Source organism: Carcharhinus amblyrhynchos, chromosome 20 (genome assembly GCF_965287045.1).
Source record: "Carcharhinus amblyrhynchos chromosome 20, sCarAmb.v2.hapA, whole genome shotgun sequence".
Lineage (NCBI taxonomy): Eukaryota > Metazoa > Chordata > Chondrichthyes > Carcharhiniformes > Carcharhinidae > Carcharhinus > Carcharhinus amblyrhynchos.
This window is the reverse complement of record NC_137343.1, coordinates 8,807,183-8,832,922: the sequence shown is the minus strand read 5'-3', so window position 1 is coordinate 8,832,922 and position 25,740 is coordinate 8,807,183. Positions and strand designations below refer to the sequence as shown.

General features: G+C 46.6%; 1 protein-coding gene across 1 annotated transcript in view; it reads right to left on the bottom strand.

The window, feature by feature from the left end:
* Positions 1–20,746, bottom strand: part of LOC145356050 (tricarboxylate transport protein B, mitochondrial) — a 78,493-nt gene extending 57,747 nt beyond the window's left edge. Inside the window, exon 1 of the mRNA XM_080208644.1 lies at positions 20,462–20,746. Within this exon, the coding sequence (XP_080064770.1) occupies positions 20,462–20,564 (103 nt within the window). The 5' untranslated portion in view covers positions 20,565–20,746. The remainder of the gene's footprint in view (positions 1–20,461) is intronic.
* Positions 20,747–25,740: the final 4,994 nt, after the last annotated feature.

The following is a 25,740-nucleotide window of genomic DNA, read 5'->3' as shown; positions in this document are numbered from 1 at the left end:
TCAATTCCAGCCTTGGGTCACTCACTGTCCCTGTGGAGTTTGCACATTCCCTCCGGGTGCTCCGGTTTCCTCCCGCACTCCAAAGGTGTGCCGGTTAGGTTGATCGGCTGTTCTAAAGTATGGAGAGACGAAGTAGAAATGGTTCAAGAGCTTCAAAGTTTTAGGTGTCCAGATCACCAACAACCTGTCCTGGTCCCTCCATGCTGGCACTGCAGTTAAGAAAGCCCACCAATGCCTCTACTTTCTCAGGATACTAAGGAAAATTGGCACATCCTCCACAACTCTCACCAACTTCTACAGATGGACCATAGAAAGCATTCTTTCTGGTTGTATCACAGCTCGGAATGGGCTCCTGCTCTGCCCAAGATCACAAGGAACTACAAAAGATCGTGAAGGTAGCCCAGTCCATCATGCAAACCAGCCTCCCACCCGTGGATTCTGTCTACATTTCCCACTACCTCGGAAAAGCAGCCAGCATAATTAAGGACCCCACGCACCCCGGACATTCTCTCTTCCACCTTCCTGTGTCGGGAAAAGTCTAAGGACACGTACCAACCGACTCAGGAACAGTTTCTTCCCTGCTGCCATCAGGCTTTTGAATGGACCTATGTCACGTTAAATTGATCTTTCTCTACACCCTAGCTACGACTGTAACACTACATCCTGCACCCTCTCCTTTCCTTCTCTATGAACGGTATGCTTTATCTATACAGCACACAAGAAACAATACTTTTCACAGTACACTAATACACGTGACAATAATAAACCAAAACAAATCAAATTGCTCCTTAGTGTCTAAAGTTTAACCACTGTAAATTTTGATTTATTATTGTCACATGTATTGGTATACAGTCACAAATATCATTTGTTGTGCTATACAAAGCACACCATTCATGGAGTACATGGGGAGAGAAGGGAGGAAGAGGGTAGAATATAGTGTTGCAGTCACAGATAGGGTATAGAGAAAGATGTGTGTGGGGTTACAGGGATAGGGCATGGGTGAGATACTCTGTTGGAGAGTTGGTGCAGACTCGATGGGCCGAAGGGCCATCTTCTGCACTGTGGAGATTCGATGGTTCTACAGATTTTAAGGAGTGATGCACTCAGTGACCACGTTCTGCTTTTTACTTTGGCAGTTGACCCACAGATGCAAAAACAGGTTTAAAGTTCACACACATACACTGTGTAAATAAGGATATTGTAATCAGGTTACCCAATGGCCACACGCCATTACTCAGTTTCCATTGATTAGTAAAACTGCAATTCACCAGCTCTGGATTTCCAATTAGCGTCATGGCTATCGGTTATCAAGTAAGTTTACTTCTTCGTCACAAGCAGGCTTTCATTAACACTGCAATGAAGTTACTGTGAAACTCCCCGAATTGCCTGTTCGGGTACACTGATGGCAAATTTAGCATGGTCAATGCATCTAATCAGCACGTCTTTCAGTCTGTGGGAGGAAACCTGTGCAGACAGAACGTGCAGACTCCACACAGACATTGACTCAAGCTGGGAATCAAACCCAGGTCCCTGGTGCTGTGAGGCAGCAGTACTAACCACTGTGCCACATATTATGTCTCTGTTCTAGATGACTGTGTAGAATGTGAGATTGCCTCTGCGCGTCGTCTCTGCTTCATCTTCTGTTGCACGAGGTGATCGCAGTTTGGGGAGGGCAACCCATAGAGGAAGGTGAGGAGGGGATCTCGGAAACCTGGCACTGTGCCGTGAGCTGTGCAGAGCGAGGTTACAACACTCACAGGGTACGTGGTGGAGAACAACAATACGACTGATGCAAGGTGGGGCCAGCGGTGTGACACGCAGTTACCCGGGGCAAGAGGTTTTCACCTGAGCGTCCCAGCTCTGTGCTGAGAGAGCAGTAATGGATAACTGCATTACAGTAAAAAGTCTGACAACACCAGGTTTAAGTCCAACCGATTTATTTGACAGTAAACTCACAAGCTTTTGGGGTTTGTCCCTTCGTCAGGTGAATGGAGAGTTCTGGCCTTTTTACTTTTTACTGTGTTTACCCCAGTCCAACGCCGGCAATATCCACATCATAACTGCATCACAACAGAGCCCGAGTGCTCGAGAGAGACAGAAACCAGGTTGCATTTCTGTAGCGCCTTTCACATCCTGGCAGCATACCAAAGCACGCCACTATTATAGAGTCACACAGTGCAGAAGAGACCCTTTGGCCCACTGACATGCGAGAAATACTTGACCTCCCACCTAATCCCATTTACCAGCACTTGGCCCAGAGCCCTGAACGTTATGGTGTTCATCCCAGTAGTTTTTAAAGGATGTGACGCATCCCGCCTCTATCACCCTCCCAGGCAGCGCATTCCAGACCCTCACCACCCTCTGGATAAAAAAATACCTTTTCCTCACATCCTCCGCTAAACGTCCTGCCCCTCACCTTGAACCTGTGTCCCCTCGTGACTGACCCTTCAACTAAGGGGAGCAGCTGCTCCCCATCCACTGTCCATGTCCCTTGTACACCTCGATCAGGTCACCTCTCACAGTCTTCTCTGCTCCAACAAAAACAACCTAAGCTTATCCAACCTCTCTTCATAACTTAAATCATGTCACTGATAGGAAGGTGACATCCAGAACTCGAGCTGTGACCTGATAATCAGTTACCGGAGATGCTGAATTCGAAAATAAATAACAGTCTGGAGACTTCAGTCAAAGAAATAAAACAAGAACTTGCATTTAGAATCACAGAATCCCTACAGTGTAGATGGAGGCCAGTCAGCCCATCAAGTCTGCACCAACCACAATCCCACACCCTATCCCCATAACCTCACACATTTACCTTGCGAATCCTCCTAACACTAGGGTAAATTTAGCACGGCCAATCAACCTAACCCGCACATCTTTGGAGTATGGAAGAAACTGGAGCACCCAGAGAAAACCCACACAGACATGGGGAGAACGTGCAAACTCCACACAGACAGTCACCCAAGCCAGGAACTGAACCTGGGTCCATGGCGCTGTGAGACAGCAGTACCACCCACTGTGCCACCATGCTGCCCATTTGGATGGAGTTCCTCCAGTGAAAAGTGAAAATAGACCAAGAGGAAGCCCAAGTTCAGCTTGATTAGTCAGAGAATTGCATTTGCATAGCACCTTTCACAACCCAGATACCCCAAAGCAATTCACAGCCCATGAGGCACCTTTTGAGGGGCAGCTGCTGTTTTACAATGTTGGAAACGTGGCGGGAAAGTTATGCACAGCAAGATCCCACAAACCACAATCCAATAGGCCGCCAGATAAGCTGCTTCAGTGACGTTGGGGGAGGGGTAAACATTGCCCAGCAAACCAGGGAAAACTGTCCCACTCTTCACCGTGCCAGGGGATCCGTTACGTCCAACGGGAGAAAGCAGGCGAGGCACCTCGGACAGTGCAGCATTTCCCCAGTGCAGCACCGAAAAGCTCAGCTTCGATTATAAGCTCAAGTACCTGAAGTGAGACTTGAAGCCACATTCTCCTGACTCAGGGGCAAGAAGGTAGATTAAACAAAACGAAAACTAGTCACACTCCTTGTCTGCCGACTGGTGTGTTTCGGAATCTAGGGAGTCACCGCCAACGTCACAACCAAACGCCTTCAGTTTTTTTAAATATTCGTTCATGGAAAGTGGACTTCACTGGCTGGTCCAGCATATACCGCCCATCCCTAACTGCCCTCAAGAAGGTGGTGTTAGCCACTCTTTGAACCCCTGCCGTCCATGAGGTGTAGGTTTACCCATGGTGCTGTTGGGGAAGGAGTTTGGCCCAGCCGACAGTGAAGGAATGGTGATCACTTTCCAAGTGGGTTTCAAAATGGCGTCAGAGCGAGGCGACTTCTTGCGAGCTGTGCCCAATATACCCTCCAATTGTTTCACTCTCATTCTATGCTTTTCAGACTCTACTCTCTTCTAAACTCTGTCCTGCTGCCATCAGATTTTTGAATGAGCCTATATTAAGTTGATCTTTCTCTACACCCTAGCTATGACTGTAACACAACATTCTGCACTCTCTCCTTCTCTATGAACGGTATGATTTGTCTGTATAGTGCACAAGAAGTGTCACTGTTAGCGCTGCTGCCTCACAGTGCCAGTGACCCGAGCCGGGAATCGAACCCAGGCCCCTGGCGCTGTGAGGCAGCAGTGCTAACCACTGTACCACCATGCCATCCCTTAGCCTTATTCATGGCTCACTTGCCTCAGGATTTTCCACGCGGGTTTGTTGAGAAATTCTGGGGGACAAAAGTGCAACCTCCAGCCCTCGGGTCACCTCCTGTCTTCTAATGGAGAGTTACTGAGCAGAATCATATCCATTAGCTGCAGTCTGACAGCCTCGTTGTTGACTAAGCAGTGATGCAAAAAGCTCTTAATGCACGGAAGCTTGTTAGTGTAATCAGGTATATGGAAGACCCAGCGACATTAGAGATATTGAAGGCCTACCTACGTCAAGGATTTGAACAGTTCTAAAAGACATGCATTTATACAGACAATAAATACTGGCCTAGCCCCTGACTCCCACATCCCATTAAATTCACTTTTAAAAAATTTATAGAGAGCTATTCACAAACAACCAGACATCGCAAAGTGTTTCACAGCTCGGAGCTGCGGTGTAGGCAACGTGGTAAACATTTGCGTACAGCAAGATCCCACAAACAGCACTGTGATAACGATCAGAGAACCTGTTTCTGCGGGTTCGATTGAGGCACAGACACGAAGTTATTTATTAGTGTCACAAGTAGGCTTACACTAACACTGCAAATGACATTTTTTGTTTTACACACAGAAGATGGTGGGTGCCTGGAGCTCGCTGCTGGCAGAGGTAGTAGAAGCAGATACGTTAGTGACTTTTAAAGGCCTCTTGACAAATACATGCATAGGATGGGAATAGAGGGATATGGTCCCCGGAAGGGTAGGGGGTTTTAGCTAAGATGGACAGCATGGTCAGTGCAGGCTCGGAGGGCCGAAGGGCCTGTTCCTGTGCTGTAATTTTCTTTGTTCTTTGTACTGTGAAAATCCCCTAGTTGCCACACTCCAGCGCATGTTCAAGGGGCAATTTAGCATGGCCAATGCACCCTAACCAGCACGTCTTTCAGACTGTGGGAGGAAACCGGAGCACCCGGAGGAAACCCACGCAGACACAGGGGGAATGTGCAAACTCCACACTGACAGTGACCCAAGCCGGGAATCAAACCCAGATCCCTGGTGCTGTGATGCAGCAGTGCTAACCACCGTGCCACCGCAAGGTAAATGTATGGGGTTATGGGGATAGGCCCTGGGTGGGACTGTGGTCGGTGAAGACTCGATGGGCCGAATGGCCTCCTTCTGCACTGCAGGATTCTAAGATTCTACAAACAGGCTGCCACGGGGAGGAGTCGGGTGAATGCCTCCAGGTCAGGGCTTTAGAGTGATCACTCATTGTCAAACAGGACGTGTACGTTCCTTGTACTTAGGAAAATAAAAATCATTGACAGGATTTGCGTTTTGCTGGCAAAATCCAGCAATTATTATCCATCCCGAGTTAAAGGTCACAGAGAATTGCCTACTTAAAGATCTCCAGTCCAAGAACTGGAAGAACAGGATTTGCAAAGTGTTCAAATCAGTGCTGAGGAACAGAGTTTCTGGTCTGCAAACTGCTACTGTTTTTTTTAAATGGGATGTGGGCATCGCTGGCTGGGCTGGCATTTATTGCCCATCCTTCATCACCCCTTGCTGTGGCTCTGGAATCACACAGAGGGCAGACCAGGTAAGGGTGGCAGACTTCCTTCCTTAAAGGACATTAGTGAACTAGATTGGTTACTAAGACAATCAACAACGGTTAGACTTTTATTCCAGATTTTTACTGAATTTAAATCTCAGTATCTGCCACGGTGGGATTTGAACCCAGGCCCCCCCACAGCGTTACCCTGGATCTGCACGGAGGATACAGTGACAATACCACTACGCCACCGCCTCCCCACTTCCGCTGATGGGTCACCAGCTGAAGTGTTTACTCTTGTTTTTCTCTCACCCCAGATGCTACAGAGAATTCCCGGCCTTCTCTGTTTCTCAGGCAGCTTTCCAGCTACTGCACCACTTTGGCACGGTGGCACAGCGGTTAGCACTGCTGCCTCACAGCACCAAGGGCCCGGGTTCAATTCCTGGCTTGAGTCACTGTCTGTCTGGAGTCTGCACTTCCTTCCCGTGTCTGGATGGGTTTCTTCCCGGTGCTCAGTTTCCTCCCACAGTCTGAAAGACGTGCTGGTTGGGTGCATTGGCCACGCTAAATTCTCCCTCAGTGTACCCGAACGTGGAAAAGAAAGCGGCAAGCTCGATAAGATAACTGACAGAACCTCCAATGAAGTCACATCACCAATCTAGCCCTGTGTACGTCAGAGACCAGTGCAGACAGGAGGGAAAATCAAACATTACATTGCAATGATGGGCGGAGATGTTCGGAATTCCTCACCCTCCCATAATTCACCCACATTCTCAGAGATGCAGTAAATAATAAATAACCAAGCTGACGAAGAAACCAGAAATGCTGGTTTGGTGGAGTTATTATCTACTCTTTTAACCTGTTTCATTACCCACGGCAGGAAGGCGAGTTAATTCCTGGAATCCACTGATTCACCACTCTCTGGCTGAAGAAATTTCACCTCACCTCAGTGAGGGTTTTACTCCTTATCCTCAAACGATGACCCCTGGACTCCCCCACCAGCGGGGACACTCTTTCTGAATCGACCCTGTCTTTAACACGGTCAAATGTCCCAAAAGGTACAAGGTGGAGAGAGGCGGAACAGGGATTAAAAGGAGGCAGTTGCAGAGTTCAGGGTCCAGGCAGCTGAAAGTACGGACACCAACGATGGAGAAAAATAAATAAAATCTCGGTGCACAAGAAGCCAGAACGATTGGTGTCTGGGATGATTGGAGGTGATCACAGAGATAGTGAAGGCCACGGAGGGATTTGAACAAGTAGAATCTTACAATACAGGAGGAGGCCATTCTGCCCATCACACATGTGGAAGCTCCTTGAAGGAGTTGCCCAATTTAATCCCATAACCCCAGCCTTTCTCAGCATAACCTCGTCCTTGAATAGGACTAATTTACATGTCCGATGGCCTTTTGGAAGTCCCTTTGGCATCAGATTTCTCCACAGCACGGTGGCACAGTGATTAGCACTGCTGCCTCACAGCGCCAGGGATCCGGGTTCAATTCCACCCTCGGGTCACTGTGTGTGGAGTCTGCACACTCTCCCCGTGTCAGCGTGGGTTTCCTCTGGGTGCTCCAGTTTCCTCCCACACTCCAAAGACGCGCAGGTTAGGTTGATAGGCCACGCTAAATTGATCCTTTAGTGTTGGGGGATTAGCAGGATAAATATGTCTGTTTACCGGAATAGGGCCTGGGTGGGATTGTTGTCAGTGCAGGCCTGATGGGCCGAATGGCCTCCTTCTGCACTGTGGGGACTCTATGATTCTGGCTTCTCCAATTCCGCCACCCAAGTCTCTCACCCCCAGGTAAACCTCCTCTGCTCCATCTTTGAGGTCTTGACATCCTTCCTAACACTTGCAGCCCAGATTTGTACACAACCCTCCAGCTTTGGCCTAACCAGAGATTTGCAAAGGTTTGGCACAAGTTCCTCAGTTTTGATTTTGACGCCCCGATTCACAAAGCGAACAGACTGTCTTGACTTCCTTATCCATTTGCAAGGGCATTTGAATGATTTGTGCGCTCTCCTCCGAAAAAAAGGACTCTCTTTAAAGACTCCCCTTTGTCAAATGTTGACACATTTGTCACTTGTAACGACCTCCCTTGGCCAGGCTTGGCCATGTTAGTGGCTCTGAGCTACCTCAGGAGGCTGGATGGAAACACAGGCCTGTCGCTTATATAATCGCACTTTCACAGTGATGCCGGCTGCAAAAGAGAGATCCCAGTGACAAAGTCGATCTGATTTATTGTCACATGTATTAGCATTGTTTCTTGCGCGCTATACAGGCAAAGCATACCATTCATAGAGAAAGGAAAGGAGAAGGTGCAGAATGAAGTGTTACAGTCATAGATAGGGTGTAGGGAAAGATCAACTTAATGTGAGGTAGGTCCATTCAAATGTCTGACAGCAGCAGGGAAGAAGCTGTTCTTGAGTTGGTTGGTACGTGACCTCAGACTTCTGTATCTTTTTCCCAATGGAGGGAGGTGGAAGAGAGAATGTCCAGGGTGCGTGGGGTCCTTGATTATTCCGGCTGTTTTTCCGAGGCAGTGGGATGTATAGACACAGTCAATGGATGGGAGGCTGGCTTGAGTGACAAACTGTGCTACATTCATGACCCTTTGTAGTTTTTTTTGCAGTCTTGGGCAGAGTAGGAGCCATGCCAAGCTGTGATACAACCAGAAAGAATGCTTTCTATGGTGCACCTGTGGGAGTCGTAGTGGACATACCAAATTTCCTTAGTCTCCTAATAAAGTAGAGGCGTTGGTAGGCTTTCTTAACAAAAGTATCGGCATGCGGGGTAGGGGTGAGCAGAGTAAGTTGTTGGTGATCTGGACACCTAAAAGCTTGCCAAGTTTTTTTCTGGTCGTCAACTTCAAGTTTACTCCAGCCACAGGATTACAAGAAGAACGTGACTGCAGTCAAATAAAGACTCTCTCAATGCCATTCACATGGGTTGCGAACTTCAACATGATACCAGTTGAACAACTGTGCACATAACTTAAGAAATGTTTTGAAATCAAGGCCATATATCCATCACTGCCTCAGTCTAGGATTGCTTTCTGGAATGTTGGAATACTTTGTCTGTCCCACCCACCTCTCGCCTCCACCATGGAGCAATGAGAATCCTACTCGGGTGAGGAATTCTCCACACAACGAGCTCCTAGTTTCAATCATCTCATTTGGACAGTTGCCACTATCTGAGGGCAAGAGAATTTATTTCGAGTCCCCGGCGCTGAAACAGGCCACTCTCCCAGTTTAGTTTTCTAATTAAATTCACTCACTCACACAGGGTGTGGTTATCATTGGCAAGGACAGCACTGACGGCCCTTCCCCAGCTGCCCTTCAGGGGGTGGTAGTGAGCACCTTTGACAACCGAGTGGCTCACCAGGCCATCTCACTGGATAGCCAAGAGTCAACCACATTGCTGTGGGTCTAGAGTCACATGTAGGCCAGACCAAGTAAGGTTGGCAGATTTCCTTCCCTAAAGTGAACTGGAGTTTTTCAATGACAAGTTGAGAGGTTTATGGTCACCATTCCAGATGCTAGCTTTTTAACCCAGGCAGCACGGTGGTACAGTGGTTAGCACTGCTGCCTCACAGCACCAGGGACCCCAGTTCAATTCTGACCCCGGGTCTCTATCTGTTTGGAGGTTGCACATTCTCCCCGTGGGTTTCCTCCCACACTCCAAAGATGTGTGGGTTAGGTGGATTGGCCATGCTAAATTGACCCTAGTGTCAGGGAGATTGGCAGGGTTAATATGTGGGGTTATGGGAATAAGGCCTGGATGGGATTGTGGATGGTGCAGACTCGATGGGCCAAATGGCCTCCTTCTGCACTGTTGGGATTCTATGATTCTTGTTTAATTAACTGAATTTAAATCCCCCCAGATACCAGTGGAGAGGTATGAACTGGAATCCCTGCAGATTAGTCCTGGCATCAGAATGATGAGTTCTGGAGCATTACCACTATTTGATGCCATCATCATGGATGCCTGGTCCATGCCAGTACTTATATAGAACATTACAGCACAGTACAGGCCCTTTGGCCCTCAATATTGTGCTGAGCTATGTCCAATTCTAAGATTAAGCTATCCCACTCCCTATAATTCTGGTGTGCTCCATGTGCCTATCCAATAACCGCTTGAAAGTTCCTAAAGTGTCCGACTCCACTATCACAGCAGGCAATGCATTCCACACCCCAACCACTCTGAGTGAAGAATCTACCTCGGACGTCCCTCCTATATCTCCCACCATGAACCTCATTGTTACGTCCCCTAGTAACAGCTACATCCACCCGAGGAAATAGTCCCTACACATCCACTCTATCAATTCGTCTATCATCTAATGACAAGTCTCCTCCAAGCCTCTCTTATCTTGTTTTTTTTCCATTTGTGGGACTGGCTGGGCAACATTTATTGCCCATCTCCAGTTGCCTGAGGGCAGTTGAGAGTCAACCAATTGCTTTGGCTCTGGAGTCACATGTAGGCCACACCACATAAGGACGGCAGATTTCCTTCCCTAAAAGGACATTAGTGAACCAGATTAGTTTTTCCAACAATGGTTTCATGGTCATCAGTAGATCCTTAATTCCAGATACTTTTATTGAGTTTAAATTCTACCAGCTGCCTTGGTGGGATTCGAACCCAGGTCCCCAGAACATTAACTGAGTTTCTGGATTAATAGTCCAGTGATAATACCACTCGGGCCATTGCCTCCTCTATCAAGTCATTTTGGATCAATGGGACTATAGAACTGAGAGCTTGAATAAACTGATCTGCATTCACAAGCCCCTTTCTCTTGCTGTCTCCCCCATATCCATACTGGCTGTTGTTAATCGGTCAAAAAACAAAAGGAAATGGGACCAGGACAGGTCACAACAAGGATACACGGAATACCGGATCAAGCCAAAGAGAAGCCAGCTTGCTCATGAGCTGAAGCTTATAATTACCTTCCCTGTACTTGAGTGTACAAAGGGAAAAAATAGTCTGTCGTCCTTGAGAGCAGAACTTGGACAAGGTCCATAAAATAATGAGGGGTGTAGATCAGTTAGATAGTCAACATCTTTTCCCAAAGGTTGGGGAGCCTAAAACTACTAGGTTTAAGGTGAGAGGGGAGAGATACAAAAGAGTCCAGACGAGCAATTTTTTCACACAAAGGGTGGCATGTGTCTGGAACAAATTGCCAGAGGTAGTAGGAGAGGCGGGTACAATTTTGTCTTTTAAGAAGTACTTAGACAGTTACATGGGTAAGATGGGGATAAAGGGATATGGGCCAAATATAGGTAATTGGGACTAGTTTAGTTGTTTAAAAAAAAAGGGTGGCATGGACAAGTCGGGCCAAAGGGCCTTTTCCATGCTGTAAACCTCTATGACTCTGTGAGAGACACATATTGTGGTCAAGGCAGGAGCTGATAACATTTGAAGGACACAGACTGATGATTTGCTGAGGGAGATTGAAGAGCTAGATACAAATTTAAAAACCACCTCAAAAATGTAATAATCTCTACTACTCAAGCCACATGCAAATTGGTAGAGTGACAAACAGCTTTGAGGTTTAAATGAGTGGCTGAAAGGCTGGTGTAACAGCCAGCCAGGGGTATCAGTACTGAGGGAGCATTCTACTGCGACCAACTCCATTTAGCCCAGGCTGGGATCAATGACCTGTTGAGTTGAATATGCAGATAGGACAGTAGGTAAAGTTTTAGACTAATACAGAGGAGGGAGGGGGAAAAGAAAGTGCAATTTTACAAGTCTGATGAGAAAAGTCAAAGGTTGCGTGGGACAATGGAGCAGATTGTGTCAGGAAGAGACAGATTACTGGCAGTGTTACAGGATTATCAAGGCTCTGTCAGGGAAAAAATAGTCAAAAGATAAAACTAAAAGCGTTATATCTGAATGCGTGAAACATTTGCCAATATGTGGCACATAAAGATAAATGAGTTTGATCTATTTGTCATCAATGAGACACGGCTGCAGAGGTCCAAGGTTAAGGACCAAGCATCCCAAGGTACATGATTTTTAGAAAAGATGACCGACGAGATGGGCAGCACAGTGGTTGGCAGAGCTGCCTCACAGCACCAGGGACCCGCGTACAATTCCAGTCTGTGAGGAGTTTGCACGTTCTTCCTCCGGGTGCTCCAGTTTCCTCCCACAGTGCAAAGATGTGCAGGTTAGATGGACTGGCTATGCCAAATTGCCCGCTTAGTGTCCCAAGATGTGTAGGTTAAAGATTAGCGGGGGAGGGGTTTATGAGGATAAGGTGTATGTGGGATGATGCATCGGAGAGTCAGTGCAGACTCAATGGGCTGCATAGTCTGCTTCTGCACTGGAGACATTGTATAATTAGAATGAGATAAAAGCTACAAAGCAAAAGGATCTTAGTCTAAAACATGAAGATGTAGATCGGTTTGTATGCAGCTAAGAAATAACACTGGTAAACATCCATTAGAACTTGGAGGTTGTAACTAGCAGAATAAAGGGGAACCCCGGTAGATGCAGTATATTTGGATTTTCAGAAGGCATCCACTAAGATGTCACACAAGGAATTGTTACAGTAGATTAGGGCTAATGGACTGGAATATGAGGAGGATGGGTTAGTGGACAGAAAACAGAGTAGGAATAGAGGTTATTTGTGGGAAGGTCTAAAGGATCAATGCCTGGACCTCAGTCATCTGCATTCTAGCAATAGTTTCGGTGAAGGGTAGAGTGCGAGATATATCCAAGCTGGCTGATGATATAAAAAGTTAGATAGAAAAGTGAGCTGTAAGGAGGATAGAAAGGGGCAATAAAACAAACATAGGTTACTTGAGTGGACAGCAAGAGGAAAGGACAGCTTCTTCCTTGCAGCTGTCAGACTTTTGAATGGACCTACCTTGCATTGAGTTAATCTTTCTCCACATCCTAGCTACGACAGTGACAGTACATTCTGCACACTCTCCTTTCCTTCTCTATGAACAGTATTTTTTGTCTGTATAGCGCACAAGAAACAATACTTTTGACTGCATGTTAATACATGTGGCAATAATAAACCAAATCAAAATCAAATCACCTTTATACAGGGAGGAAAATGGAAAGCAGATTTTAAAAAAGGCAAGAGACTATAAATGCTGATAATGCAAATAAATTTGAGTGTCCTTGAATCAAAGTTAACATACCGCTACAGCAATTAGGAAGGCAAATCGCTTGGTAGCCTTCATTGCAAAGGGGTTAGAGTTTTTGAGCATGGTTACCTTGCTGCAATTATATAAGGCTTGGACAAGACAGCACCTGGAACTCTGTTTACGGTTTTGATCTCCTTATCTAAGGAAAGGCCAGCCATGGATAGGGTTTGAGGGTTCACTAGAATGATTCCCAGTTGTCCTCGGAGGAGAAGTTATGTAGAATGGGCTGATATTATTTGAAGTTTAGATGAATGAAAGGTGGTCTCATTGAAATGTTTCAAATTCTCAGAAGGTTTTACAGGTGGTTGCCCCTGGGTATTGAACCTATAACCAAGTCTCAGCCATTCAGGACTGGAATGGGAAATGTCTCCACGATGAATCATCAGAAGTCTGTACAGAATTGAGCTGTGGATACTCATTTAATTATGTTCAAGAATGAGTGTGATCATTTTTTGGACGATCGTGGTGTGGGGAGAGGATGGGAAAGTTGGGCTTGAGCCATGATCAGGTTCAAGGGGCTGAATGGCCTCCTCCTCCTAGTTATGTTCTTATTCACGCACTTCACAGACATCCCCATAGTACATATTTCACAGCAAGATGAAACATTTACACCTTGGACAAATGACATTGGACATGCACTGATGTTACACCCATCCTGTATGGCCCATAGCACATCTGCTATTCCAGGAACAGCAACCAAAGCACGCAGATTACAAAGTGGATCTAACCCCGTAATGTAATTTCCTGTGTCTTGATTATCATTTGCTGTATCATTTACTGTGCTCAAGACACTTAAAGATGCACCTCTGCAGTTACTTGCACCAAATCCTGTTCACGTACCGTCCGCAGTTTGCTGGCAACACCACAATTTTTGAATTTGTATTCTGCTTTAAAACCCCATTTCTAATCGCCTCCAACATCTTGTCACTCCTTTAAGCCTGGGCTCTTCTACATTCATCCCCCAACCCCCATTTCAGTCACCCAGCTACTGTTACCTTCAGCTGCGCTCTGGAATTCCCTCCCTAATTTGGCACTGCTGCCTCACAGCGGCAGGGACCTGGGTTCAATTCCTGGCCTGGGTTGCTGCCTGCGTGAAGACTGTACATTCTCTCCACGTCTGCATGGCTTTCCTCCGTGTGCTCCAGTTTCCTCCCAAGTCCAAAGGGCGGGCTGACCATGCTAAATTGCCCCTCAGTGTAGCCGAACAGGCACTGGAGTGTGGCGACTAGGGGATTTTCACAGCAACTTCATTGTTAATGTAAGCCTACTTGAGACACTAACAAATAAACTTCAAACTCTCGAGCTTTCCTCCGAGACGTTGCTGAAATCATGCTTCTCAGATCGAGCTTTGGACCAATAGAACCTCTGGTTCTCAGTGCCAACTTTGTCTGATTAATGTTCCTCAGATGAACAACATTATTGTTCTTGATGTGAAGCAGTTCTCCTTAAATGCAGGAATCGCTCGCCTACATTCTTTTCATTGGCAAGACAGCAGTGAAGCCAAATGGCTGGGAAAAGCAGAAACACATCTCTCATTAACATTAAATTGAATCGTAGTAAGGGATTATCCTTCCCCGAAAATCTGTAACATCCGATAACTCTGAAACTGGCACTCTGACAAGATGGGCTATACACACACACACTCTCTGGGACCAATGTTTCATTAGTTACATCAATATGATAGTACAAAGATGTGCAAGTTTGATGGATTGGCCATGTTAAATTATCCTTTAGTGTCCCAAGATGGATAGGTTAGGGGAATTATCAGAGTAAATACGTGGGGGTTATGGGGACAAGGCCTTGGTGGGATGTCATGTCTGAGCATCGGTGCAGACCTCCTCCATGATCATCCTCAACACCGGTGCTCCACAAGGCTGTGTTCTCAGCCCCCTACTATACTCCTTATACACCTATGACTGTGTGGCCAATTCTCCTCCAACTCGATTTTCAAGTTTGCTGATGGCAAACCACTGTAGTGGGTCGGATCTCAAACAATGACGAGACACAGTACAGGAAAGAGATAGAGAATCTGGTGAACAGGTGCAGCAACAATAATCTCCCCCTCAGTATCAATGAAGGAGACAGTTATCGACTTCAGGAAACATAGTGGAGGACATTCTGTCACGCATCCTGGACATTCTCTCTTCTACCTTCTGTCGGCAAAAAGATACAAAAGTCTGAAGTCACATACCAACTGACCCAAGAACAGCTTCTTCCCTGCTGCCATCACAGTTTTGAATGGACCTACCTTACATTAAGTTGATCTTTCCCTACACCCTAGCTATGACTGTCACACTACATTTTGTACTGTCTCCTTCCCTTCCCTATATATGTTATGTTTTGTCTGTAAAGCATGCGAGAAACAATACTTTCCACGGGATCCTAATACATATGACAATAATAAATCAAAAGACTCAGTGGCCAAATGGCCTCCTTTTGCACTGTAAGGATTCTAAGAATTTGTAATCCAGGCCAAGTGGCCCCTAAATATTGTGGGAAGAAGCAGGGAAAGGATTTTAAACACAGTAGAATTACAAATGGCACTAAAACAAAATTAACTTGACCATCTCATTGTTTGTGGAAAGATCTATATGCAAGAAATAATACTTTTCACTATATCCCAATAGATGTGACAATAATAAAGCAAATGGGATTGGTTGCTAAAGAAAGCACCGAGATCATGTAAAATTTATCTCGAATGATGTTTAAGTGGTACCTGGAGGCCTTTGTGCAGTCCTGTCCTCCATACAGAACAAACAATATAGAGTCACAGAGAAACACAGAAAACATTTTCAAGAATTGAGAGGATTCCTTGTCACGCAAGATCAAGCAAGGTAGCACAGGGGGGGCTAGGAGGATAGAGTCCAAGTGCAGGAGGAATAACTATTTCTACCCATGGGGTGACTCCTGAACAAAGGGACAGAGATACAAAATAGACACCAACTACATCAATGAAACATCAACAAATACAATCGCAGACCTCCTGGCTCTTCTTCATAGTGTAGCACAGTGGTTAGCACTGCTCCCTCATAGCGCCACGGACTCGGGTTCGATTCCCGGCTTGTAACACTGTCCGTGGAATTGGCACATTCTCCCCGTGTCTGCGTGGGTTTCCTCCGGGTGCTCCCGTTTCCTCCCACAATCCCAAAGACATGCTGGTTAGGGTGCACTGGCCGTGCTAAACTCTCCCTCAGTGTACCCGAACAGGCGCCAGAGTGTGGTGACCAGGGGAGCTTCACAATAACTTCATTGCAGTGTTAATGTAAGCCCACTGGTGACACTAATAAAAAAAACTTTAAACAGTGCCACATTGTTCGTTCATTCCACACAGACAAAATAGCTCTCGGTTTTATGTCTCATCCGAAAGACGGCACTTCTGACAGTGCAGCACTCCTGAATCGGACAGTCAGCCACCGTCATGCACTCAAATCACTAGAACGTGACTTGAACTGTCTGCCTACTGATTCGGAAATGAGAGAGTGCTACCAACTCAGCCAAGAACCACAGCCAAAATCAATTCTTAAAAACGTGGCAAGTAAATACAAACGTTCACACAAATGTAGGTTGAAGGTTTTTCATTACACCCTGACCCTTCCCCAATAAATTGTACTGTCATCTGTGCTTGTTACTAAGTATAGGAGAAATATTCCCATTCTGCTTTCCTGAAGTTATTAACCATGACCCGTGTCCTTTAGTTCAAAGGTTCAATTCTCACTCCAAACACTTGAGCCCCAGTGCAGTGCTGAGGGAGTGCTGGATTGTTGAAACCCTTCACAGCTAATGACATGCTTTTGACGTAACGTGGGAAAGATATCAGGCAATGTGTGATTAGCAAGCTCCCATAAATAAAAATAATAAGGTAAATGATCAGATAATCTAATGATATTGTTAAACTCTGAACACAAGGCAAAGTCTTTGGAAGATTTTGAGCTTGCGGTTCCTCTTCTGTCCTCCTTCAGCTGGGTCTAGCCTCTGGTCTTCATTGCTAATCTTATATCAACTGATAGTTCAAATGTTTGGTCTCCATTCTCTGGTCTAGGCTACATCAGTGGATTTCAATATTTTGTATAGCCTGCATAGAATCCACCGTGCAGGAGGAGGCCATTTGGCCCACTGAGACCGAACCGACAATAATCCCACCCAGGTCCCATCCCCATAACCCCGCATTTACAGAGCTAATCCCCCTGAGACTAAGGGGCAATTTAGTACGGCCAATCAACCCACCCGTCTTTGGACTGTGGGAGGAAATCGGAGCACCCGGAGAAAACCCACACAGATACGGGGAGAAAGTGCAGACTCCGCACAGACAGTCACCCGAGGCTGGAACTGAACCCAGGTCCGTGAGAGGGCAGCGCTAAGCACGGTGCCACCGGCGGTGGATAGGGTAAACACATCACAAGTTAGCATCTGCTGCCTTGGGTTGGAATCAATTGGGAATCCTGGTCCCGATTATGGGATATTGACTTTGAATGCTTCTTTTCCAAATCACAGTACAGGAGGAGGCCATTCAGCCCATCATGACAGTGCCAGCTTTCCAAAGTGCCACTTTCCTGCCTTCTCCTCATAGCGCTACTTATTTTCTCCTCTTTAGATAATAATTACCCCTCCTCACGGAGTGCCTCGGTTGAACCTGCCTCCAGCATGCACTCAGGCAGCACGTCCTGGATTCAAGCCACTCGCTACGTGAAACAATCTGGCTTTAACTTCTATTGTCAATTACCTCAAACCTGTGACCTCTGGTTCTCAATCCTTCCCCAGTTTCTCCCTGTCTACTCTGACCATAACCTGCATCGTTTATCAAATCTCCTCATAGAACCCCTACAGTCCAGAATGAGGCCATTCTGCCCATTGAGCCTGCACCCACAACATTCCCACCCTGGCCCTATCCCCATAACAAATGGATAAAAGCAAATTACTGCGGATGCTGGAATCTGAAACCAAAAGACAAAACGCTAGAAGGATCTCAGCAGGTCTGGCAGCCTCTGTAAGGAGAGAAAAGAGCTGACGTTTCGAGTCCAGCCAACCCCTTGTGAAAGGTCATTCCCATAACCCCATGCATTTACCCGACTACTTCCCCTGGCATGAAAGGGCAATTTAGCACGGCCAAACCACCTAACCCGCACATCACTGGAGTGTGGGAGGAAACCGGAGCACCCAGAGGAAACCCAAGCATTCACAGGAAGAACGTGTGGAGTCTACAACAGTCATCCAAGGTCAGAATTGAACACGGGTCCCTAGTGCTAAGAGGCACCAGTGCTAACCACTGTGCCACCCACAATATCTTAAGTTGCTTGTTTGTTTGATATCTTCTTTTCCCATTGGGAAATAGCGAGCAAGCGTTAGAAGGATTAACAAGGCTAATTGAACCAAGAAGTCCTAAAATCTCATATATAGAGACAGGGGCATTACCTCCTGATCTACAAGACCTCCACAACTCAACCACTTCAAGGAGTGATTTTTTTGACAACATGTGACATTCCAATCACATCAGGAGACATTGATTCAAAACTTTAACAAGGAAGAGTTTAGAGGTTGAGTGTGTGTGGGAATTCTAGAGCTTATGGCTGAGGTAGTGTGGTCACCGCTGGTGGAGTGACGTGCAAAGATCTTGGGCAGCCTGGTGACACAGTGGTTAGCACTGCTGTCTCACAGCGCCAGGGACCCAGGTTCAATTTCACAGTCACAGTCTGTGCAGGGTCTGCATGTTCTCCCCATGTCTGCATGGGTCTCCTCTGATTTCCTCCCACAAACTAAAGATGTGCAGGTTAGGTGGATTGGTTGTGATAAATGTACAGGATAGGATGGGCCTGGGCAGATTGCTCTTTTGGAGAGTCAGCACAGGCCCAATGGGCTGGGTAGCTTCTTTCTACACTGTACAGATTCTATGGAGGGCTGAAGGAGATTACACAAACAGGGAGCAGGAGAACTGCTGTCCAAAGACACATTGGTTAAGAGAGAGATAAGGGGAACTTTTTATCACTCAGGAGAGTCACAAGTCTTTGAAAAGGCAGTGGTGACAAAGTTAAGGCAGACTGATTCTTGATAAGTGGGGGATGCAAGATTACCGGAAACAGGTGAGAATGTAAGGTCCAAAATAGAACAGCCCAGTCCATCACGCAAACCAATCCCCCATCCACGGACTGTCTACATTTCTCGTTGCATCAGAAAAGCAGCTACTACAATTAAGGATCCCACAGACCCCAGACATTCTCTCTTCCACATTCTTCCATTGGGAAAAGGACGAGTCTGAGGTCACGTACCAACCGACTCAAGAACAGCTTCTTCCCTGCTGTCATCAGACTTTTGAATGGACTTACCTCACATTAAGTTAATCTTTCTCTACACCCTAGCAAACTGTATCACTACATTCTGCACTCTCTTGTTTCCTTCTCTGTGAATGGTATGCTTAATCTTTGACAAAGGGTCATCTGGACTCGAAACGTCAGCCATTTTCTCTCCTTACAGGCCAGATCTGCTGAGATTTTCCAGCATTTTCTCCTTTGGTGTCAGATTCCAGCATCCGCAGTAATTTGCTTTTATGATTTGTCTGTACACTGCGCCAGAAACAATACTTTACACGTGACAATAATAAATCAAACCAAACCCATGATCTCATTGAATGGTGAAGCAGGCCTGATGGGCCAAGTGGCCTACTCCTGCTCCTAATTCATATGTCTGTTAGGCGCAGGAGCAGAGAAGGGAGCCCTGCACAAGACAGCACTGCAGGGAAGAGGGGGGGGAAAGTAAGGGCATTGGGGATGAGAAAAGGGCAACTATAACAGAACATAGGAACTGGAGGAGGCCAGTTGGCCCTTCGAGCCTGCTCCACCATTCATCACGATCATGGCTGATCATCCAACTCAATAGCTTAATCCTTATTTCTCCCCATAACCTCGGATCCCATTTGCCCCAAGTGCTATATCCAATCACCTCTTGAATACATTCAATGTTTTGGCATCAACTACTTTCAGTGGTAATGAATTCTTCACCACTCTTTGGGTGAAGAAATGTCTCCTCATCTGTGTGCTAAATGGTCTACCCTGAATCCTCATACCATGACCCCTGGTTCTGGACTCCCCCACCATTGGGAACATCCTCCCTGCATCTACGTTATCATGCCCTGTTAAAATCTTATAAGTCTCTAAAACAGAGGAGTAAAGTTTCTCACAGATACAAAGATTCCCCAATGCTTGAGGCAATGACTAGTGCCAACTACCAACAAGGAACAAAATTGTTGTAGTCCTGGGAACACCAGTTAAGATGAATTGTCAGAAAAGGCGAACAATGCCCTGATCACAAATGCTACCTACATATTGGCTAAACATTCACCAATATTTTTCAAAAGAACATCCAGGAGGTTTCTAATTTAATTTCACTGATTTGTCACAGACACAGAGATAGCAGGGCAGCCTCAGAGTGTGTGTGCTTTTTGTAACAGGGATATGCTAGCTCCACAGAGACAAGCACCCAGCCCAGTCACAGCAATGTTTAAAAAGCACATTCACTGTTATCTCCCTTCCACACACACACACACAGCCCACAACAACATGCCTTTCACAGGGACAAGGTGTATGGTGAATATTCTCCTCTCCCCTTCCCCAGTGTTACTCACCCGCCAGGATGGCTTTGCCAGGATGGGTGAGCTTGGCTTTGGAAGCCGGAGCGGCTGCAGCGGCCAGGCAGTGGGCTGTGCGGAGCGGACGGTGTTCAGACATCACTCGCTGCTGGTTACAGAGAGAGAGAGAAGGTGAGAGCCCGACAGGGGTCGGGGACTAGGGTGCTGCCCCTCCTAGCTGAACAGTCTGATTGCTGACCTTGCTGTGGGGCAGCGGGCAGGGCTGGGGCGGGGGGAGAGGGCTCTGCACTCCGGCTCTCTGCCTGCTTCCTGCTCCCTCTCTCTCTCTCTCTGAGACTAAGGGGAGGGTGTGTGTCTCGGATCCTCTCCATGCACAGGGCGGAGACATTAACGCCTCATCTGGCGTCACATCCTCAGCATTTGGCACATTGCCCAGATCCCAGTCCCTACGATACACACAAATAAGACCCAGTCCTTACAATACACACAGCCCACTCCCTACAGTACATACACACAGGAGCCAGTCCTTACAATATATAAAATACGCACACAACCCAGTCCCTACGATACACACAAGAACATAGTCCCTATAGTACAAAATATACATATACACACAGCCCAGTCCCTACAAAATATAAAACACACACAGCCCAGTCCCTACAATGCACGCACACAACCCAATCACTACAATACACACATACACACAGGACCCAGTCCCTACAAAATATAAAATACACACACAACCCAGTCCCTACAATACACAAACATCCAGCCCAGTCCCTACAATACAAAACACACACATACACAGTCTAGTCTCTACAAAATATAAAACACACACAGCACAGTCCAGTCAACACTACACAAACACAGGCCAGCCTCCACAATACAAGACACACACACACAGTGCTCAGACCCTACAATTCATATACAGCCATGACTGCAATGAATGACACAGCAGGCTTGAAGGGCCAAATGGCCTCCTCCAGCTCCTATTTTTCTATAATAAATACACACAAAGCCCTTTCCATACATATAAAACATGCACACAGCCCAGTGCAATATAAGACAGCACATAGCCCAGTCCCTACAATACAACACACAGCCCAGACCCTACATAAGGTAAGTGGACTGGAAGAGCCAAGCTCTTCCAGTAGAATTACTTCAATGGTATCTACCCAACAATGTGGAAAATTGCCCTGGGACGTCCTGCACACAAAAAGCAGGACAAATCCAACCAGACCAATTACCGTCCAGTCTACTCTTGATCAGTAAAGTGATGGAAGGGGTCATCAAATTTGCTATCAAGTAGCACCTGCTCAGCAATAACGTGCTCAATGATGCCCTGTTTGGGTTTCGCCAGGGTCACTCAGCTCCTGACCTCATTATAGCCATGGTTCAAACATGGACAAAAGAGCTGATGTCCAGAGGTGAGGAGAGAGTGACAGCCCTTGACATCAAGGCCGCATTCAACTGAGTGTGGCGTCAAGGCGCCCTCTGAAACCGGAATCAATGGGTATCACAGGGCAAACTCTCTGCTGGTTGGAGTCATACCTGGTACATAGGAAGATGGGTGTGGTTGTGGAGGGTCAGTCATCTCAGCTCCAGGACATCACTGCGGGAATCCCTCGGGGTAGTGCCCTAGGCCCAACAATCTTCAGCTGCTTCATCAATGACCTTCCCTCCATCATAAGGTCAGAAGTGGGGATGTTCGCTGATGATTGCACAATGTTCAGCACCATTCAGGATACTTCGTCAGATACTGAAGCAGCACACATTCAAATGCAAGAAGATCTGATAATGTCCAGGTTTGGGCTGACAAGTGGCAAGTAACATTCACACCACCCAAATGCCAGACAATGACCATCACCAGTAAGAGACACTAACCACTGCCCCTTGACATTCAATGATGTAGCCATCAACTGAATCACCCACAGTCAACGTTGTTGGGGTTACCGTTGACCAGAAACTCAACTGGACTCATCACATAAACAATGACTACAAGAACAGGTCAGAGGCTAGGAATACTGCGGCGAATAACTAACCTCCTGACTCCCCAAAGCCTATCCACCATCTACAAGGCACAAGTCAGGAGTGTGATGGAATACTCACTCCCCCCTTGTCTGGATGGGTGCAACTCCAATAACACTCAAGAAGCTTAATACTATCTAGGACAAAGCCCATTTGATTTACACTACATCTACAAACATCCATTCCCTCCACAACCAACACTCAGTAGTAGCAGTGTGTACTATCTACAAGATGCACTGCAACAATTCACCAAAGATCCTTAGACAGCACCTTCCAAACCCACGACCACTTCCATCTAGAAGGACAAGGGCAGCAGGTACATGGGAACAACCACCACCTGCAAGTTCCCCTCCAAGCCACTCACCATCCTGACATGGAAATATATCGCCATTCCTTCACAGTCTCTGGGTCAAAATCCTGGAATTCCCTCCCCAATGGCATTGTGGGTCAATCCACAGCACATGGACTAGTGATTCAAGAAGGCAGCTCATCACCACCTTCTCAAGGGAAACTAGGGATGGGCAATAAATGCTGGCCAGCCAGCGATGCCCGTGTTCCACGAATAAATATAAAAAAGCACAGCCCAGTGGAGACCCCAGTCATTACAGTATAAAACAGAGGCTAGTGTAGCTCTGATACAGATACAATACAGCACAGGACAGAACCAAGCACAGTATATGTTATACCGCAGGACATGATGTGGAGATGCCAGCTTTGGACTGGGGTGGGCACAGTAAGAAGTCTCACAACACCAGGTTAAAGTCCAACAGGTTTATTTGGCAGCACGAGCTTTCAGAGTCTCAAGCTCCTTCACCAAGTGAGTGAGGACTTGTGTTCACAGACAGGGCATATAAAGACACAAACTCAATTTATAAGATAATGGTTAGAATACGAGTCATTATCTTGTAAATTGAGTTTGTGTCTTTATATGCCCTGTTTGTGAACACAAGTCCTCACTCACCTGATCACAGGACCATCACAGAGCAAATAACTGTACAGGACACAGAACAAGGCACCACATCTCAAGAAGGAAGCTAAGTGTGCAGAGTAGATCGATGAGGATAGTTCCAGGGATGTGGGGCTTCACACATGTGAAGAAAGTGGGGCTTTTCTCTTTAGAGAAGGCAGAGAGATTTGATAGAGATATTCAAAATCATGAGGGGCCTGGACAGAGAGAAATTGTTCCCATTGGGGAAGGCTCAAGAAACAGAGGGTAGAGATTTAAGATAATTGGCAAAGGAAACAACATGGGCACATACAGGAAAATAGGTGTAGGCCCCTCAGCCCATTCAGCCCGTTCCACCGTTCTTCTTCATCTTGGACTTCCCCCCCTTATCCTTCCCCTGCCAGAGAGGGACCAAGAATCTTCTATCTTGGCCTTAAATATAAAAAATTATTTATTATTATCACAAGTAGGCTTACGTTAACACTGCAATGAAGTTGTTGTGAAAATCCCCTTGTCACCACACTTCAGCACCTGTTCGGGTACACTGGGGGTGCATTTAGCATGGCCAATGCACCCAACCAGCACGTCTTTTGGACTGTGGGAGGAAACCCATGCAGACACGGGGAGAATGTGCAGATTCCACACAGAGTCACCTGAGGCCGGAATGGAACCTGGGGCCTGGCACTGTGAGGCAGCAGCGCTAACCGCTGTGCCACCCATCTATTCAACGATGGAGCAGCCGCAACACTCTGGGGTAGACAATCCCAAAGATTCACAACAAAGGTTCACTCAGAGTGGGGCAACACAGCGAGTGATTAGGATCTGGAATACACTGTGCGAGGGTGTGGCTGATTCAGCTTCAGTTGTGTCTATACAATTGGAATAAGATTGCAGGGGAATGGGGGAAGGAACTCGCTGAATTGGTCTAGAAAGCTAGCACAGGCATGATGGACCAAATGGCCTCATTCTGTGCTGTAACTATTCTTCTAGAATAGCACGGGAAAGAGTGTAGCTTTGCACAAAGAAAACAAGGCAGCACTGTACAGTATAGACCACATTGCAGCACAGCACAGTATAAAACAGAGTCCAGTGTAGCTCTGATACAGATACAGAACAGTATATAGGACATGTGGAGATGCCAGTGTTGGACTGGGGTGGGCACAATAGTAGTCTCACAACAGGTTAAAGTCCAACAGGTTTATTTGGCAGTATTAGCTTTCGGAATCTCAAGCTCCTTCATCAGGAAGGAGACACTCCCCAAAGGCAAATGAAATAAGCAAGGCTCTACTCCCAGCACAAAAACTCCCATCCACAAGCACAGGGAAACTGTTCCAAGGGGCACACACAGTAAAAAGTCTGACAACACCAGGTTTAAGTCCAACCGATTTATTTGATAGTAAACTCACAAGCTTTCAAGGTTTCCCTCTTCTTCATTCACCTGAAGAAGAGGGAAACCTCGAAAGCTTGTGAGTTTACTATCAAATAAATCGGTTGGACTTAAACCTGGTGTTGTCAGACTTTTTACAGTGTTTACCCCAGTCCAACGCCGGCATATCCACATCAAAGGGGCACAGCCAGTCTCCCCCACAAGCACATTTAAAATGAAACGTTGCCTCAGTCCCAGAAGCTCAACAGAGCTGATTTAACCTGAGGGTCACCACACCTCGGGCAAGGGGAGGGCAGACTTCATGAATAACAGCCAGTATGGGATTGAACCCATGCTGTTGATTCTGCACCAACCTCCAGCCAACTGAGCTAAAACAATCTCCTTGTTTTTGAGGAACCCAAGAGAAAGACCAACATCTAAATAAGTTAAAAAGGTGACGAGACGAGTTTCAAAATGCAACAAGCACAGGAAACAAATATCTGGTGTCAAAACACCATTACTTTACTTCTCCTCACATTCAAATCATTAAAGTTTATTTATTAGTGTCACAAGTAGGCTTAAATTAACATTGCAATGCAGTTACCATGAAATTCCCCTAGTCATCACACTTTGGGTCAATGCATCTAACCAGCACATCTTTCAGACTGTGGGAGAAAACCGGAACACCTGGAGGAAACCCACGCAGACACGGGGAGAATGTGCTAACTCCACACAGGCAGTCACTCAAGGCAGGAATCTAACACAGATCCCTTGCGCTACAAGGCAACAGTGCTAACCACTATGCCACCCATATGTGTATGATAGCCGGGGATTTGTACCCTTTCTACAAGGCGTACCATCTACAAGCTGCACAGTGAGCAGTGTACAATGGGGACACCATATTCCCCCTCAAGTTAGGGTGGCACAATGATTAGCACTGCTGCCTCACAGCTCCAGGGACCTGGGTTCAATTCT